At 43.3% G+C, this 18,709-nt stretch overlaps 1 protein-coding gene across 2 annotated transcripts in view; it reads left to right on the forward strand.

Moving 5' to 3' along the window:
* The window catches only part of PARD3B (par-3 family cell polarity regulator beta), a 539,269-nt gene that overhangs the window by 342,062 nt on the left and 178,498 nt on the right, over nucleotides 1-18,709 (forward strand). For both annotated transcript variants that reach the window (XM_060281957.1, XM_060281959.1), the window contains exon 19: nucleotides 17,035-17,145. In XM_060281957.1, coding sequence (XP_060137940.1) covers nucleotides 17,035-17,145 — 111 coding nt within the window. The remainder of the gene's footprint in view (nucleotides 1-17,034; nucleotides 17,146-18,709) is intronic.

Below are 18,709 nucleotides of genomic sequence, written 5' to 3' on the forward strand. Positions count from 1 at the left end.
AGCTCCCATTGTTCGGTCCCTGCTCCTGCCCACCTAGCAATTCAAAAGCACATCAAAGTGCAAGCAGATTAATACATACCGCTCCGGCGGGAAGGTAAACAGCGTTTCTGTGCGCTGCTCTGGTTCGCCAGAAGCGGCTTAGTCATGCTTGCCACATGACCCGGAAAAACTGTCTGCGGACAAACGTCGGCTCCCTCGGCCTGTAAAGCGAGATGACTGCTGCAACCCCAGAGTCGTCTGCAACTGGACCTAACAGTCAGGGGTACCTTTACCTTTACCTTATGGTTAACATGCAGTATGTATGTTTGGATGTAACTAGGTTAATCTCAGTCAAGAAGGGACAGGCAGGGTGAGAACAGAGTGCATATGCGTCTTTCAGTTGGTTAAACCAAGATTTGTGCATTCACTGAGCCACAGTGTAGGAATTAAAACCTGATTCTTACAGTCACTACTTTACCCCCAAATGATTGCGCTAATGGAAAGGGGCAGGCTTTTACTTATTGATTTGTTATTGATTGTTTAGTACTTTCCCTACCCTCCTGTTTTCGTACATAATCTTGAAGTCCGGTGCTTTGTTTATTTGTTTGCTTTCTTAAAGCATGGAGCGTATGGGATCCTATCAAGATCCCCTCAGCTTTACAATAATTTCATCAGGGAATGGAACTGTGCCTCCCCAACTCTCTGTCTGTCTGTCTGTCTGTCTGTCTGTCTGTCTGTCTCTCTCTCTCTCTCTCACACACACACACACACACACACACACAGAGAGAGAGAGAGAGAGAGAGAGAGAGAGAGAGAGAGAGAGAGAGAGAGAGAGAGAGAGAGAGACATTGGGATGGTTGCTGATCTTGTACGGGAAGTGGCAGGGTTACAGCTACAATCAATGCTTGTTTTTAATTTTGCTCTCTGAAAATGATAAAATGAGTGCATGCAAGAATAGGCATAATCAGGACAGGAAAGCATTGTAGATTCTGAAGGGGCCATAGTTGAATTGTTTTTCTATTGTTCGGTGCGTTAAATAACAGTCTAGGGATACAGCTCTCCCGCAAGATAGATATGAGTCTAATTGTCATCTGTTCCCTAAGAATACCACATTTGGTGGCAGGTTTGGAGAGTTTTTGATTTTACATTGTTGCAGCGCATTGTGAGATCTGAATTCTTTCATAATTACATTTCGGCGATAAGGAGATGATGCCAGTAGTTGGGAGAATAAATATTTCAACTTGTTTTTGTTTCAATACTCTTTTAATCTACATTACTAGGCTTTGATATTTTAATTTGTTTTATCTTTTGTTGTCTTTATATTTCATGAAAAGTGGAAGAGAGATATCTATTATTATTGCATACAGCTGAATTTTTTTGCCCATCAAAGTAATACCGCACTTGTTATGATAATCTCTTTTATCTGTAAGGATCCTCCGCTTATTTGCAAGAGCTGGCTAAGGAACGGATTTATAACAGTGTCATATTTTCCTATCATACATGTACTATCCTTGCAACCACATAATGCTTCTGCGGCTAATGCTTATTAAATAACAGTTTTGTGTGACTTCTGGAGGCTAAAGGATTGTAAGAAGATCTAAAGCCAGGGTCCACGTCACAATAATTGGTTGCACCACAAGGAGTATTCCCTAAATATTTTGGGAGATGGTGTATTTCTCTCAGGTCACTACTCTAAGTGAGTTTATAGAAGATATTATATAACCCACACAAGAGGTCTGAACAGCACCACAAAGCTTCTGTTCACATGGGCTGGAGTCCTGAACATAAGTGCAATTACTGGAAGGAGTCCCATTGTTTATACAGCATCATTATTTTTCTTCTTCGTTCTTTTCTCCCTACCAAATTTTTGAACTGGATTTCACGTCTCTCCAATTTTGTCCCTTTTGTGCCCTCCAACCCATTTCTGCTCAAAACCGCTGGGTTGTGTTTTTTTAATGCTTTAATCAAATGAGTGGCAAGTTTCTTCCAACGCAGTTGCTTCGGCTTGCTCAGCCAAATTCCTTCATATCTTTATTTCTGTAAGAATGTGTTACTTCCCACTCTTGACTTCATCCACTCTGCATTCATCTGCTTGAAGCACCATTCTTACAAGGCAGCTGAAAATAAGCTATTCAGTGCTTTGAGTTTTCAGAAGGAGAAATCTTACCAGATATATAGTACTTTCTGAGTGTTTAAAGTGCTTCACAAACATTGGCTCAGTGACCCCCTTCTATAATTTAGCAACCTCTATGACTGAGGTGAGATTTGAAATGGAAGATTCCTTCCTCACACATTGAGATACACCAGCTCTTGACTTCAAAGAGGACTTTTCTCTCCGAATGTGTGTTTATTCTCTGTCCTTAGTCTGATTTACTGAAAGCAGTGATAAGAGTTAACCATAGGGGACTCAATCATCCCACTCCTGTATGATTTCTCTTTCACTCTTATATTTTCCAGCTGCCACCCTATTTCAATTTAGTTATTCTCCCATTCATAGTGCACATCCAGAGTGCAAAATGCCTTGTCCATCCCATATTGCTGATCATAGCAGCATTGTTGTTGTTGTTTAGTCGTGTCCGACTCTTCGTGACCCCATGGACCAGAGCACGCCAGGCACTCCGGTCTTCCACTGCCTCCTGCAGTTTGGTCAAACTCATGTTAGTAGCTTCGAGAACACTGTCCAACCATCTCGTCCTCTGTCGTCCCCTTCTCCTTGTGCCCTCTATCTTTCCCAACATCAGGGTCTTTTCCAGGGAGTCTTCTCTTCTCATGAGGTGGCCAAAGTATTGGAGCCTCAGCTTCAGGATCTGTCCTTCCAGTGAGCACTCGGGGCTGATTTCCTTCAGAATGGATAGGTTGGATCTTCTTGCAATCCATGGGACTCTCAAGAGTCTCCCCCAGCACCATAATTCAAAAGCATCAATTCTTCGGCGATCAGCCTTCTTTATGGTCCAGCTCTCACTTCCATACATCACTACTGGGAAAACAGCATTAGGCATTGTTTTCGGTTGACCTACCAAGGTTAGAACTAGATGTTAGGTTGGAGCCAGACTTGGTAGACCCATTGGGACTTGGTTTAGTCATTGCTGTAGGGATGAGGAATCTGAATTTTTTAGATCCCAGTTCAGTCCTAGCCCTGTTAAAAGAGTTTAGCATTAGGGGAAGGATGAAATTATCTTTTTTCGGAAGAATATATGCTGTAAAGATGAATGTGCTACCTAAAATGTTGCTTTTATTTCAAACGATCCCAAAGAATGGCAATTCAAAGAATGGCAAAAAGTATTATCAAAATTTATCTGGGCAGGGGTGGGGAACGGTTTCTCTCTGCCAGATTTGAGATTATATTATGAAGCATCCTGTCTAGGTTGGTTAAAAGATTGGATATTGTTGGAGATTACAGATTTATTAGATCTGGAAGGTTATGACAATATATATTTTTTAACTGGATACAACACTATACACCAGAGGAGGAGTAATGGGGCTGTTGCTTTAGGTGACAGGCACATGGAGGTTGGAACTAGGCAATGTTTATTTCCCCTCCCCTCTTGGTATAATAAGGAAGTAAAAGGTGGGAGCCAGAGGGTGAGAGTTCAAGGCTTCCTGCTCTGTGTTTCTTAGCTTATGACACAAAGCCTGGGCCCTCTGCCCAAGACCAGCAAAGGTAGGAGCTGCTGCTATCCCCACCCCCACCCTATTTCCAGCTTACAAAAAGCTTTAGCCTGCACAGGAGCACAAAGATTGCTGCTCCTGGAAATACACTGGGCTAATACCAGGACTTGCATTCATAGTGTCACCTCAAGGAGAGGCTTGAAGTTTACCACACTTTTGATCTGAAGTGCATCACCCTCTAATAACAATGTGAAATTTAGTCCACTTGAGTGTTTAATAGTTTATTCATGCGGCTTCTTTTGAGTTATTTTTTTTCATAATGGTTTTGTCTTGGGATCATAGAATTGTAGAGTTGGAAGGGACCCTGAGGGTCATCTAGTCCTGACTGATGGCCATCTAACTTCTGCTTGAAAACCTCAAATGAAGGAGAGTCCACGACCTTGCGAAGGAGTTTATTCCACCATCAAACATCTATTTCTGTTAGAAAGCCCTCCCCCCCAAAAAAAATGTTTAGTCAGAATCTCTTTTCCTGTGACTTGATTCCGTTGTTTCGGGTCCTACTAGAAAACAAGCTTGCGCCATCTTCCATGTGACAACCCTTTAGATATTGGAAGATAGATGTCAAGTCTCCTCTCAACCGCCACTTAAATTCACAATGGACCCTGAATAAACGCCTGCCTGACATTTGATTTGACTATAAACACCTGCCTGACATTTTGAGAAACCATCATTCCTATCACCATCAGATCTCAAAATAAAGGAAGATCTAGATTGATAGGTATAGATATAGATATGCCATAGCTGAAGTGCTCTGGAAACTTCAGTGTTGTCTAGCTGTGCTTTATATCTGAGCAGCAACTAGCTTGCATGGCTTCCACTTTCATGCATTCTGTGAAGGGCTAGGTGTCTGGCCAGTTGTTCCCAGGCTGTGAGCTGGCTCCGCTGTGATTTACTGTGCATATTCTCTGCCAGCTACCGCCACCCCCTTGCAATAATTCCAGCAAGATCCATAGAATTGCAGTGCACAGCACCCATAATTTCTGCCCAATAAGAATATAACCAGAAAGCTTTTAGGTAGTTAGAAAAACACTAAAAATGTAAAAGATTTCTTTCATTAACACTCCTATTAACATAAATGTAAAATGAGTCTGGGCTGGTAATCACAGGCAGCCAGTCTGACTCACTCCTGCACCGTAAAAGCCTATGTATGAAAGTAATTAATCAAAAGCACAGTGCTGCTCCAAGAGAGTATTTCTCCTGCTGTAAAGCAGAGTGATAAAATAACTTAAAACACACGGCAGTAGTGGCAGTTAATAAGCTTTTTATAGTCCCTGTGTGGACCTGAAAATCATACCTTATTAGTATCTTTATCTTTCTCACTCACTTTTTTTACTTACATTTGAATTTAGCAATGAGGGGGTTTCCTGTATACATTTCCCGCCCACCCACCCCCCAAATATCGAGAATGTTTTGCTGTATTTTTATTTCACTTGCCTTCAAATAGAAACGAGAGTGGGTTAATTTGAACTGAACTTCCTGTTGATAGTTGATGTTGTTTCCTAAACAGCGGTGCAAAGCTGACCATTAAACACTGTTAATTTACAACTCAACAGAATATTGTTTATACCGGTGGTTTTCAACCAGTGTGTCATGGCACCCTGGGGTGCCTTGAATGATGGCCAGGGGTGCCGCAGGGAACGCTGGGCTCTGTCCCCCTTTCCTTCCCTCCCTTCTCTGGTGCCTTCTCACATCTCTGCCTCCCAAAGGCTTGCACAACTGTTTGTTGCAGCAGCCCTGGCTATAAGCGCCGCAGGCAAATGGCGCCTCTGGGGCTGGCCAGGGGGTGCTGGTTGCCAGGAGCTGAGGCGGCCTCGAAGTAAGAAAGCAAGTGGGTAAGGGAGCCCAGCCAGCCAGTCCACTAGCTCTTGCTGTTGGGAAGGGACATACAAGCCCCAGGCCCCTATGGGGCAGTGTGAGGAGGCACCTCTCTTTGGGGTGGTGGTGGTTGAGGTGGAGGAGAAGCTCAGAGACCAGGGACGGCAGCAGTAGCTGCCCAGAGAGAGAGGAGGCTGAGGGAACACTCCACCAGGGTGGGTGTTCGAAAAAGGATGGGAGGCTGCCGGCTCTGCGGGCAAGGGGTGACATAACTGGGTTCCGGAGCCCCATGGTGTGCCGCAGAAAGAATGCAGTTGGTCAAGGGAGCCATGGACTCGAAAAGGTTGAAAACCTCTGGTTGTCTCATTCTTACAACCAGGTCTTGTATCTCCCACTGTATACATGTTTCAGGCCTTCCTGAAATATTGTTTCTATGTATGTGATATTCTAGTGGTTAAGTCAACAGTATGGAGCCACAGAAGGGTGACCTAGTGTCTTCTGTAACGAGTGGCCCAAACTAATGAAGCACAGTCAGTATTGTTGCAACCAGTATAGCATCCGTGGTGAGGGATTTGTCTATCTCAGAAAACTTGATTCCTCAAGCTAGGAGGTTTCTGGCCTGTGGCGCTAGTATCCCAGCTAGAACTTCCATCTGCTCCTCCTCTAACAGTGGCCTCAATGGCACCCCACCCATACGCCTTCCAGTCTAGCGCCTGCAGCACTTGTCACGTGAATCTACCTTCAGAAATAAATAGAAAATCGTTTTGTTTCCTCTGAGCAGAGGCCATTTCCTGTTATTTTAGGACTAGTTGGCATCCATCTATCTTGAGATACAATGGAGTGTGTGTCCTGGGGCGGAGTCAAATTGCTGTGTTAGCAGCATCAAAGTAACTTCTCTGAGGCACAAGCCTGAGCAGTGTGTATGGAGGTTCTGGTCTTCCCAGACAACAAGACCCGCCTCTTGGTCTTGCTGACATGGTCCAAGGGAAATGGTCTTGGTGATATGGTCCAAATGGAGCAATGCGTTTGGCACAGGCTTGGCAGCAAGAGTTTCCAGAAGGAAACGTACAAAGTGTCGTCTAACCATCTTAGGGACTCCACTCTGGACTTGTGTAGGGTTTCCTCCTTAGCCTTTTCTTCTCCCGAAGTTATCCCGCAAGGCAGCGGAGGTTTAGGGTTGGCGTTTCCCTTCTTCTAGATGGGCTACCTGCCCAGGTTGACGAGCCCCATCTGCTTTAAATGCTGGTGAAGCCCCACAAAGGTCAGTCCCAACAGAAACAGTAGCAGGTGTGGTTATGGGTTTGATGGTGCGTCCCCACACCTCTTCATTTTTGCTTCATGTAATTTGCAAGCCACTTTAGTTTTGCCAAAACACAGATCGCATCTACAGATGGCAACATTTAGGTATGAGTTTTGCTGTTGATGTTGCTGCTGTGTCGTCGTCCCCCATCCCCGCTATTACTGGGTGACCTTTTGAATTAATGTTCCTTTCTCACAAAATGCTTCAAATGCCATTGTGTTCTCAGTTAGCTGCTGTGACATCTACTGATATGGGAGACCTAATTAACCAAAAGAATTCCCAGTTGCTGAATTTAGCTAGCAATCTGCTCAGGACTCTGTCCAGCGGATGTTTTTTCCTGCATTAGAAGTCTGGGGACTTTGTAGACCTCCCTGCTCTTTAATCCTCAAAGTAAATATCAACACATTTGAGATGTGGAAACTGGCTCTTCAGCACAGAAATGAAATGTTACCATGGCCACCGCTTTTAGGTCTTGCATGTAAGAAATCCATCGTGGGAGCAACAAAGTAGATTCACAGAACAGCAAGTTCATCTTAAGCCTGCCTCAAAATTAAAAAGGAAACAAAGAAAAGATGATGTCACTGGGTTGAGTAATAATCAGCTCTTCTCATTGCCTGGGCAAGTCAGCATAGATACAGAAATATTGTCTCTCTGCGCATTAGTAAGTTGATAATAATAATAATTTTATTATTTCTAAACCGCCCCTCTGGCAGGGTTTCCCCAGCCACTCTGGACAGCCTTCAGAAAATATAAAACATAATTGACAAATTAGATCAACAAATATTCTTGTACACAATCACACATTCCATATTCAAATGATGGATCCACTTTTTATTTGTTACTAACTGTTTTATTGGGGAGGGACCTGGGTGGCACAGTGGTCTAAACCACTGAGCCTAGGGCTTGCTGATCGGAAGGTCGGCGGTTTCAATCCCTGCAACGGGGTGAGTTCCCATTGCTCGGTCCCAGCTCCTGCCCACCTAGCAGTTTGAAAGCACGTCAAAGTGGAAATAGATAAATACAGTAGGTATACTCTGGCGGGAAGGTAAACGGTGTTTCCGTGTGCTGCTCTGGTTCGCCAAAAGTGGCTTAGTCATGCTGGCCACATGACCCGGAAGCTGTACGCCGGCTCCCTTGGCCAGTAAAGCGAGATGAGCGCCGCAACCCCAGAGTCGTCCGCGACTGGACCTAACGGTCAGGGGTCCCTTTACCTTTAACTGTTTTATTAAAATAGTTCTAACCTGCTCATATCAAGCAATCTCCGGCCAGGATATGGTCAGTAAAACCACAATTCAACATGCATAACCGTAAAGCAATAATCATAGTATAAAATCAAACAATCAGCCAAAGCAGTATAGGCACTGAGCAGAAATCAACGAGACCCGCATGTTCTTTTAAATTAAAGATGGAGCAATGGCATGACTTGACACTGGGATAAAACCAGGGTCATTTACAAGTGAGCCTGCAAAGAGAGGCCCTTTCATTATCGGGGTGCAACAGCAGAGAAAGACCAAGCTAATCCATGCCAGTGGAATCTTTCATCCTACGGGCCTCCTGTGCTTATATCTTCCCTCCAGATATAGAGCTTGGGTGCGACAGAGGTGGCAGCTGTTTCTCACACAGCAACTGAAATAAGCTTATACTTTGAATGTGTAGAATGCTATTGTTGGTGGCATTTGTCAGACTCTGGAGATAACGGAGGAGTGCGCCTTTGGGGGTGAAGTCAAACCGTTGGAGAGTTACAGTGCCTGCTGTTGCTGTAGAGAGGCCAATATGGGAGAGATATGTTTTGTTGCAGCTGGGGCAGAAGGTAGCTTCCGGTCGTGCTGACGCAGGCGTACAATGACGATTCTATTCTTTGCACTCCTCTCAGCAGTCATCCCTCCTCTATGGGTGCATGACCTTTCTGCCTGTCTCCAGGCACTGTGCTTATCTGCAAGCGGTTATTACACAGTGGGCTGAATGTTGACCGCCTTCATGTCATGTTTGCAACCATCTTTGTAGCGCAGAGTTGGTCTGCCAATGGGCCTGGTGACCGAAGCCAGCTCCCTGTAGACCACGTCCTTGGGGATCCTGCCATCTTCCATTCTGGGGATGTGACCAAGCTAGTATAGGCATAATTTGTGTGTGTGTGTGTGTGTGTGTGTGTGTGTGTGTTGTTGTTGTTGTTGTTGTTTAGTCGTTTAGTCATGTCTGACTCTCCGTGACCCTAGCAGCATTGTTGTTGTTGTTTAGTCGTGACCGACTCTTCGTGACCCCATGGACCATAGCACGCCAGGCACTCCTGTCTTGCACTGCCTCCCGCAGTTTGGTCAAACTCATGTTCGTAGCTTCGAGAACACTGTCCAACCATCTCGTCCTCCGTGGTCCCCCTCTCCTAGTGCCCTCTATCTTTCCCAACATCAGGGTCTTTTCCAGGGAGTCTTCTCTTCTCATGAGGTGGCCAAAGTATTGGCACCTCATCTTCAGGATCTGTCCTTCCAGTGAGCCCTCAGGGCTGATTTCCTTCAGAATGGATAGGTTTGATCTTCTTGCAGTCCATGGGACTCTCAAGAGTCTCCTCCAGCACCATAATTCAAAAGCATCAATTCTTCGGCGATCAGCCTTCTTTATGGTGCGTGTGTTAGGTGATAATAAGTGTAAGGCAGCCTTCCCCCAACCTAGTTCCTTACAGCTGTTTTAGACTACAACACCCCCCAGCCCTTGCAGCTCTATAATGTCAAGGCTGATGGGTGTTGTAGTTCAACAACAGCTAGTGGCATTAGATTGGGAAAGACTGGTGGTAAGTTGCTGTTTAGCTGCTGTGGCACATACCACTGATTCGTATTCCTGTAGCCAAAAGTAGCGCTCCAGAACTTGGGCCACTTCTTGGTTCTCGGGGTGTTGTTGTTAAAGCTAGTATCAGAAATTGGTGGGGAGTGTATCTCATGTATATCTCATGTATCTGCATTGCTTGTTCTCAAGTACAGTATGCTGTTGGCTTCCCCCTGAGCATGACTCTTCCTTCTTCAAAAAAAAAAAAAAATCCTGGTGGCAAGTCGCATAAAAGAAAATCCCTTCCTGCTTTCGTATGCGCACCTCGTATGCACAATGCATTTGGAATATTGCCTTTCCCTTGTAGACAGAATACTAATGGCTTTATAGCTACAGCTGCCTTCATAGTGTCTCACAAACTTCCGTCTGTGTCACCAAAACACTGTACAGGATGGCATGAGGCCACAGTGTTTGTAACTTGATATATCCCCCCTCTCTCCTTTTTAATGCAGTTTTGAAACAGCAATTCTGAAATATTTAACATATTAAGTAGCCAACGGATTTGTTCATCTCTTCCGAGTCTCTCCTCTCCTCATTGAATTGGCAATTTGGGCTCCAAGGACACAGGTTGCCCCATCATCACTTTCTGACACTCCTCCCATACCTGAGGAATAATACTTCCATCTCTGGGTATTTTGAGGTGTGGTGTTCTTTTCAAAGGAATCACACAAGAAGCTCTCTTCAACAGAAAAGCTTTTGTTTCTATTTATACTTGCTGTGAATTGTGGCCCAGTCACCACCTCTGCCCCCCTTCCCTTTCTAGAGCACCCTCTTCTCATCAGCATCATGTGACACTTCTGGATCCTGAGCCCTTAATTATTGTTAATTAATTATTGGTGCTGCTTACACTTCATTCATGTCTGCACAGCCATGTGCTTGCATTGATCATGAAAAGTTATCTGAGCGCATTCTCCCAGAGAGGAATTGGGAACAATGGATAGTATATGGTCCCATGGCCAAAACCTATACAGGCAATCTAGACCACAGCTGGACTTCAACGCTGCTGCTTCCTTTTGGTTCCAGCCATGTTCCTGCACCAGCCTGCCATTCAGAAACCTAAGGCTCCTCAGATATTTTCATTTCCCATTTTACAATATTTCAACAACAAAAACCAAATCTAAACAAATTCGACCTCCCTTTTCTTCCCCTCTGCGCTTCCTTATCTTACTGCATAACCAATTCAGACCTATTTACAAATTTAACCTTTTGAGGGCACAAGGAGAAGGGGACGGCAGAGGACGAGATGGTTGGACAGTGTTTCTCGAAGCCACCAACATGAGTTTGACCAAACTGTGGGGGGCCGTGGAAGGCAGGAGCGCTCTGGTCCATGGGGTCATGAAGAGTCGGACACGACTAAACAACAACAACAACAACAACAACAACTCCCTTTAAGTTATTTCTTACTGCTCGTGTTTATGTCTATCCTGCTAGCGTTTTTTTTTAATTGTTTGCAGTTTGTCTTCATATATTCAACAAATTTTCCCCATTCTATTAAAAAAAAGTCTCTCATTTTGATCTCTTATTCTTCCGGTAAGTTTTGCCATCTCTGCATACTCTTATCAGTTTTCATTGCCAATCGTCTTTCATTGGGGCTGCTGCTTCTTTCCATCTTTGGGCAGCAGAAATCTAATGTTGCTCACTATACCTTTGTCTATTGCTACGGCTCTCGGCTCCCTTTCCTTCTGTCCTCCTAATTTGACCAGTAACAGAACGGCTGCCGGATGAAGAGACCTGTTCACCATGGCTATTAAAGGCAGTCAGTTCCTTCCACTCTTTCAGGGCTGCCTTCCACAGATGATTGACACCCTTCCACACCTGAAGCAACAGAGTGCTGTTGCACTGAAGGACAGAACTCTATCCTATTTGCTGCAATAGACAGGCCTGGCTTACACTTATGAACTTCAACACTTGAGTGTATTCGTGATCTCTGAATCATAGCAACTGTAGCAGTGTACCATATTTTTTGAAGGCATTCTCTGCTTCCAGTAAACCAGGCATGGCCAAACTTGGCCCTCCAGCTGTTTTGGGACTACAATGCCCATCATCCCTGACCACTGGTCCTGTTAGCTAGGGATGATGGGAGTTGTAGTCCAAAAACAGCTGGAGGGCCAAGTTTGGCCATGCCTGCGGTACACTTGGTAACATGAATCATGGAAAGAGAGGAGGAGACCGGGGATAAGATAATACTATGGGCTGAAGTCAGACCTGTTCATACTTGGAACAGTTCAATTGAAATCAGCAAGACTTGAGGTAGTCATGATTACCTTAAGTTCCATTAATGTCATCAAAGTATGAGAAAGGGGGTATGATGCGTTTTCAGACGTTTGCCTACTTTTCTGCTCTGGTGTAAAGCTAAATGGGAAATCTTTTTAAGGATTTCATTTTTTTAAAAAAAAAAGTTTTAAAGATCCAACCTGGGGGCAAAGATTGTTTATTTAGTAGATCAGGTGTGCTAAACAACTACACACAGCTCTGCTGTGAAGCCAAAAAACGCAGAAAAAAATAATTTTCTTCTAAATTTACTAACCACCTATTAGTTTTTAATCACATTTCAACTTACCAGTTTCTCGCAACAACAGAAACTGTACCGCCAGGCAGCAATGATTTTCCATATTGTTTGATTGGCGGTTATTGAAATTAAAATTGTCATTTCTAAAAATAAAGCTTTTTTCTTCTATGCAAAAGAACCAGTATCAGATTCGAAGAGACAGCAGAGGTAAATTATGTAGCTGCTGCATTCCTTTTTATTATGTAACTTGTGTTGATATATGTTATTATGTTTGCCTTTCCCCCATCATAATATAAAAAAACCCCAGCAATATATATTCTTTTTAAAAAATCTATAAATGCTAAATCAAATACTAGACCCCAGGCCTACTTAGATGAAACTATAAGGAAATGAATGCAGGTAGAACAAAAGTATGTTATGGAACATAGCCAGGGTTTTTTGGTACTGTCTAGAAGCAACGAGGCATCCATTGAATATCTATGCTTTAGTCAAGAAAGCTATCTTCTCAGCCGCTCTTAGATCCAGACCTTTCCAAAATTGATTTGAAGGCCATTTTACACTATGCTTTCAATTATACTTGCAAAGTTGCGCGATACAGTTATATTGACATTCACTTTTCTCTGTTTAGGTTTTGATGTACAGTATATTAGTTGTCTGAACCTATAAAGTTGTATATCTACAGTATCTATGTGTAGTTTGTGATCTCCTTGTGTTCATGGAAGGGATGTATTCTGAATATTCTGCCGAAGTGCGAGCTTTATCCTTCAGAGGGGAGTGTGTGTGGATCTGAAGGTAAAGGTAAAGGGGCCCCTGACCATCAGGTCAAGTCGTGTCCGACTCTGGGGTTGCAGTGCTCATCTCGCTCTATAGGCTGAGGGAGCCAGCGTTTGTCCTCAGACAGCTTCCGGGTCATGTGGCCAGCATGACAAGCTGCTTTTGGCGAACCAGAGCAGCGCACAGAAATGCTGTTTACCTTCCCGCCGGAGCGGTCCCTATTTATCTACTTGCACTTTGATGTGCTTTCGAACTGCTAGCTGGGCAGGAGCTGGGACCGAGCAACGGGAGCTCACCCCATTGCAGGGATTCGAACCGCCAACCTTCTGATCAGCAAGCCCTAGATTCTGTGGTTTAACCCACAGCGCCACCTGGGTCCCTGAAGAATCTCCCCCAAATCCTCCTCTTCTAATGATCTCTCAAACAAACAAAAACGGGGAGCAGATATTTTCTATGTACTGTTTTCCACTTCCATCTTGAAAAGGAGGAAGGTAGAAACCAGTGGTATTCCTGCTCTTAAGGAGGGCAGTGTTCTCCACTTCTTCCATTCTCTTTCTGTTTTCTGATCGGGTTTCTCAGTTGTTTCTTTTATCCCGTTCCTTGAGCGGAACAGGCACTGTGTTTGGTAGCATATATAGAAATCAGGGCTTCAGTTTCCCTGGACAAGAAGTCCGTATCTGAAGGAAGACGGGTGAAAGGAGTAGAGCCACTGAAAACATCTGCATGGACTTTATAGGGGAGAGAATTATTTTTCCATGTCTGCTAGCAAAGAGAGAAGTAGCACTTAAGACTAACCAGCCATGGAGAAGCTGTGGTCCTTCATATGTCATTGGAGTACATCTCCCAGCAACCTCATGGTCAGTGGTTCCTGATCATGAAAAAATAAACAAAAATGATTTGATTTGGTCAGGTCCCCCAGTTTCTCAGTTGCTTTATAAAAAGCAGCAGGGCCCTCAAAAACATGTTCAGCGACTTAAATGGTGGTTGTTGTTGTTTTGTCGTTTAGTCGTGTCCGACTCTTGGTGACCCCATGGACCGGAGCACGCCAGGCACTCCTGTCTTCCGCTGCCTGCTGCAGTTTGGTCAAACTCATGTTCGTAGCTTCGATAACACTGTCCAACCATCTCGTCCTCTGTCGTCCCCTTCTCCTTGTGCCCTCAATCTTTCCCAACATCAGGGTCTTTTCCAGGGAGTCTTCTCTTCTCATGAGGTGGCCAAAGTATATGGTGGTACATATAACAAAAAATCTGCCAACTGGCTAAACACTGCAACAATGATTTAATATTTAATAGATTATTTTATTTCATTTTTCTGTTGGAAGCCGCCCAGAGTGGCTGGGGAAACCCAGCCAGATGGGCGGGGTATAAATAATAAAGTATTATTATTATTATTATTATTATTATTATTATTATTATTATTATTATTACAAACAAAAGAAGCAGCCAGTCCCCCAGTTCATATGTATGTCCTTATGTGTGTGAATGCACACACAGACATACACACTCTTAGCATGGGCAACGCGAGATATTTTGTTGCCTCAGGTGCAACGGCAAATATACATACAAATACCTATTTTGGCACCTGAGGTTAAATAAAACAACAACAGCATGTGTGCATCTCCCTCTCCCTGGCAGTAGAAATGCAACAATAATAAACTGAGCAATGCCCTTTCATGATGTTCAATGTTGCATAAGGCAGCGGAGGTGACCAGAGCATAGATTCCCGAATCCAGGTTATCTGTGATCTGATACATCTACATCACCTGGGCTGATGCTGGAAGGTCCACTCTTTCAGACCCCATCTGGAGCAGACTGCATTGGCACGTGATGGTGTCTGTCTTGTCCAGGCATAGGCAAACTCGGCCCTCCAGAAATTTTGAGACTACAATTCCCATCATCCCTGACCACTGGTCCTGTTAGCTAGGGATGGTGGGAGTTGTAGTCCCAAAATATCTGGAGGGCCGAGTTTGCCTATGCCTGGTCTTGTCTGTACAGTGGTACCTCGGTTTATGAACACAATTGGTTCCGGAAGTCTGTTCATAAACTGAAGTGTTCATAAACTGAAGTGAACTTTCCCATCGAAAGTAATGAAAAGTGAATTAATCCGTTCCAGAGGGGTCTGTGGCGTTCGTAAACTGAAAATTCATAAACCGAGGTGTTCATAAACCGAGGTTCCACTGTATACTGTACACATTTTTTCCTTTATGGTAAGACTTTTTCAGTCTGCAGTGAACAGCTGGGGGATAGTCTGTGGTACTGTGTTGCCTTTTAGGGGCTAATTTTTTTGGTGTGCTGTAGTCTCACTGCTTGAATTCATTAGTAATTTGAGTTCTATAAGATTGCCGTGAAACCCAAGATCTCAGTGTTGGTCACTGGAGAAATGCCAGTATTGAAGAGGAAAATATAGTTCAGCCAACAGGCTGGAGGCCATGGAGAGACTACTTAATGAATAAAAGAACATTTTCTAGACAAATGAGAAACTGGATTTTTAAAATCACCTGAAGATTCCGTCGATAGATATGAAATGTGCTTATTGGATACATTTGGAGGCATGTAGTTTTATGTAAAGTTATCTACAAGGGTTCAGTAGGCAGAAGGTAGCATTTAGACTGAGGGAGATGTCTCACATCTATTGCATCTCGATTCTAATTCCTGGTTTTATGGAAATCGAAGACAAATGCTTTCTGTTAAATAGATGGCATTAGGGATGAATGGTGAATGAAATATGAAATATTCAGCATGTATTGAGCTACGCAAATAATGAATTCCTAAAATGTCTTATCATTTCATCAATGGCATTTGTTTTTCTTACGGAACTAAATCGGTGCTATATGCTTCCAAAGTTGTGGTTCTTGCTTTAAGTTAAAAAAAAAATAAAAAATCAAATTGTAATTTGGCAGTCTGCAGAGGAGGGCACCCCATTGTCCTCTGGTCAGAGATATATTGGTTAAAAAAAAATCCTTATTCATAGGTATTTTCCATGTCATTTGCATTCCCTCATTGAAAATCCTGTACTGCATGGTCAAATTTTCAAAGAAACAGTCCTACATGCAAATTTGAGTCAGAAAAAGCAGCATAATGCATGTAACTAAATAAGAAGATAAAACATTCCAACTGCGGGCATTAATCTTGGTTATAAAAGTTGCAGTTCTAATCCATAATGCTTAATATATATATGCACACAATTGAAAGCTATTATTTGCAGGACCTTTTATGTCGCTGCCATATGCAAGTTACTTGTTCGTAATGAAAAAGAGCATTGAGTTTTGCAAAGTGGTTTTTCCTAAAGCAAATTATTTTTGTTGTTCATCCAATGTAGTATCATTTAGTTTGACGCTGTCTATGCATAACCTTTATTTTAGAGGTAAAGAGAATGCAATCTAGGCTGCGCATGATGTGTAGGAGGTTTTACTGATGAGACCAAGATATGGTGTGGTGGTCCCTTGTGTTAGCTCGGAGGCTGCCAAAGGATTACTTATACACAAGCTGTCCCTGGGGAAAGAAGACCCGTCAGCTCCTTCAAAATTTATGCTAATAATAGTCTAGCACTGAAAACTCCATTCATTTAACATCTTGAGAAATCTCTAGCATGCATTACTCATGTGTCTTGGAAAAATTAAGCCCCAAGTGTATGGAAAATTAGTTAATTCATACTCTGAGGAATGTTTAGTTATGTATCAGCTTTATTTTAGGAGTTGTACCAGAAGCAGAAAGGGACTTAGGTGGCGCTGTGGGTTAAACCACAGAGCCTAGGGCTTGCCGATCAGAAGGTTGACAGTTCCTGTTCTTCAGTCCCAGCTCCTGCCCACCTAGCAGTGCAAAAGCACATCAAGTGCAAGTAGATAAATAGGACCTGCTCCAGCGGGAAGGTAAACAGTGTTTCTGTGCACTGCTCTGGTTTGCCAGAAGTGGCTTAGTCATGCTGGCCACATGACCTGGAAGCGGTCTGTGGACAAACGCAGGCTCCTTCGGCCTATAGAGCGAGATGAGCACCGCAACCCCAGAGTCATCTGCAACTGGACCTAACGGTCAGGGGTACCTTTACCTTTACCTTTACCAGAAGCAGAAGCACATTATACGGTACTTGTTTAAATCATGTGGGTTTTGGTTTATGCCCACTTTTCCTCCAGTTTATAAGCCTCCTTTAATCTCACCTCTCCTAATTCCCTAATTAGGTTTGGCAAGAAAAAAGAGGAGAAAGGTGCCAAAGGGGATCAGAAGGGAAACTCCAAGCATGGCACGCTCAGAGAAGAGGACCTGGAAAAGATGAAGGAGGAGCGGGAAAGGTGAGTCTGAGCGACAGGTATAATTTGTCCTGTGTTCATTGAAGATGGGCGAGAAGCCAGAGCAGATACAGCTGACATAGCAGCCCAGTCATGCTGCAACCAGTGTGTCCGTCATTACGTTCTTGCAGACAGCCATGTTGTTTAGCTCTCCTCAGTCTTTTGCCAGACTCTTGCGCCACAGCAAGCCTCACTTTGCCTCTCTAAAAAAATAATGTCTGAACTAATGGGCATAGCTGCCAAGTTCTCCCTTTTTTTAAGGGAAATTCCTTTATGCTGAATAGGCTTCCTCACGAGAAAAGGGAAAACTTGGCAGCTATGCTAATGGGTGGAGATAAGGGGTGGGCTTGTGGATTTAATTAAAGACCCCCACCCCCATCTCTTCCATCATAATTCAAGCTGTATCTGTTTCCGCACTGAAAGAGGTGTTGGGGAAGGGAGACAGATCCCAAGTGCAGGTAAATACTTAAACCCTCCTCAGGTGTTCCTCATCACACAATTGCATTCATGCATGCAGGTGGAAGGATCCTGCCTCCTTTGTCACATCACTTTTTATGTGTTGTGATGGTAACATTTGCAGCAGGGAGCCAGCATTTAGGTTCCATGTGTGATTTAGAGCCCTGATCTTCCCGGGAGCAAGAAAAGGTAAGATTGTTGTGCCTGACTTACGCACATCATTTGGCTTGGTGGGTCACAACTTGTGACCATAAGGCTAATGGTGCTTGTTTGTTTGTTTGTTTGTTTGTTGGGGCATTTATAAACTGCCAGCTCATAAGAAAAACAATGTTGTGTACAATGAAAATCCTTTAAATGTCATAAAATACAAGACCACATCACCCAGCAATGAACAAAATTAATTCTGTTAATTAGTTCTGGTTGCTCAATGCAGCAAATTGTTTCATTATAGTTTGTTTATAACATGATTTTCTACATAAAAATATGATCAAAGCTTTATAGAATGATGAAACCTTCTAACAATATATGACAATCACAAAATCAGCAGCCATGCCAAACAAACTGTAAAGTGAAACACTACCCCCCAGTTTCTGTTATGGCACAACTGACAGTCTGTCTAGTAGAAATGGAACTTTATCCTGAATATACACAAGTGTTTCTTACAAATTAATTAGTATTTGGCCAAGGTTTGCACCAGTGGTACTGAAATTTCTGTAACATATGCCTGGTACTGCTAGCCTGGGTCCTCCTTTATTTTAAACTTCTAACTCCCCATTTGGATGCTGGCAATTTGAGAGGTATGTGTCCTTCATTTACAGGAGCCAATGTCTTTTATTAGGATCCTGGCAAGCTAAGAAGTATGTGTCCCATCTGTTAAAGGGCCAGTGTCATTTGCAAAATCGTTGGCAGACTTAAAGGAATGATCCCGTCTGTTTCTAGGGCTAATGTTCCAATTGGACGTGGAATAAATGTTGTTAACATTTCTTTTAGTGATAAATTCTCTTCCGAAATAGAATGTATTCCCTGGAGTGACAGTTAATTGGTAAGAGCCTATTAAAAACAGTCAGTTCAATGCCTTTATAATTCTGGTTTATCTTCTCTAATAATTATT

This window comes from Zootoca vivipara, chromosome 1, assembly GCF_963506605.1.
Source record: "Zootoca vivipara chromosome 1, rZooViv1.1, whole genome shotgun sequence".
Taxonomy (NCBI): Eukaryota; Metazoa; Chordata; class Lepidosauria; order Squamata; family Lacertidae; genus Zootoca; species Zootoca vivipara.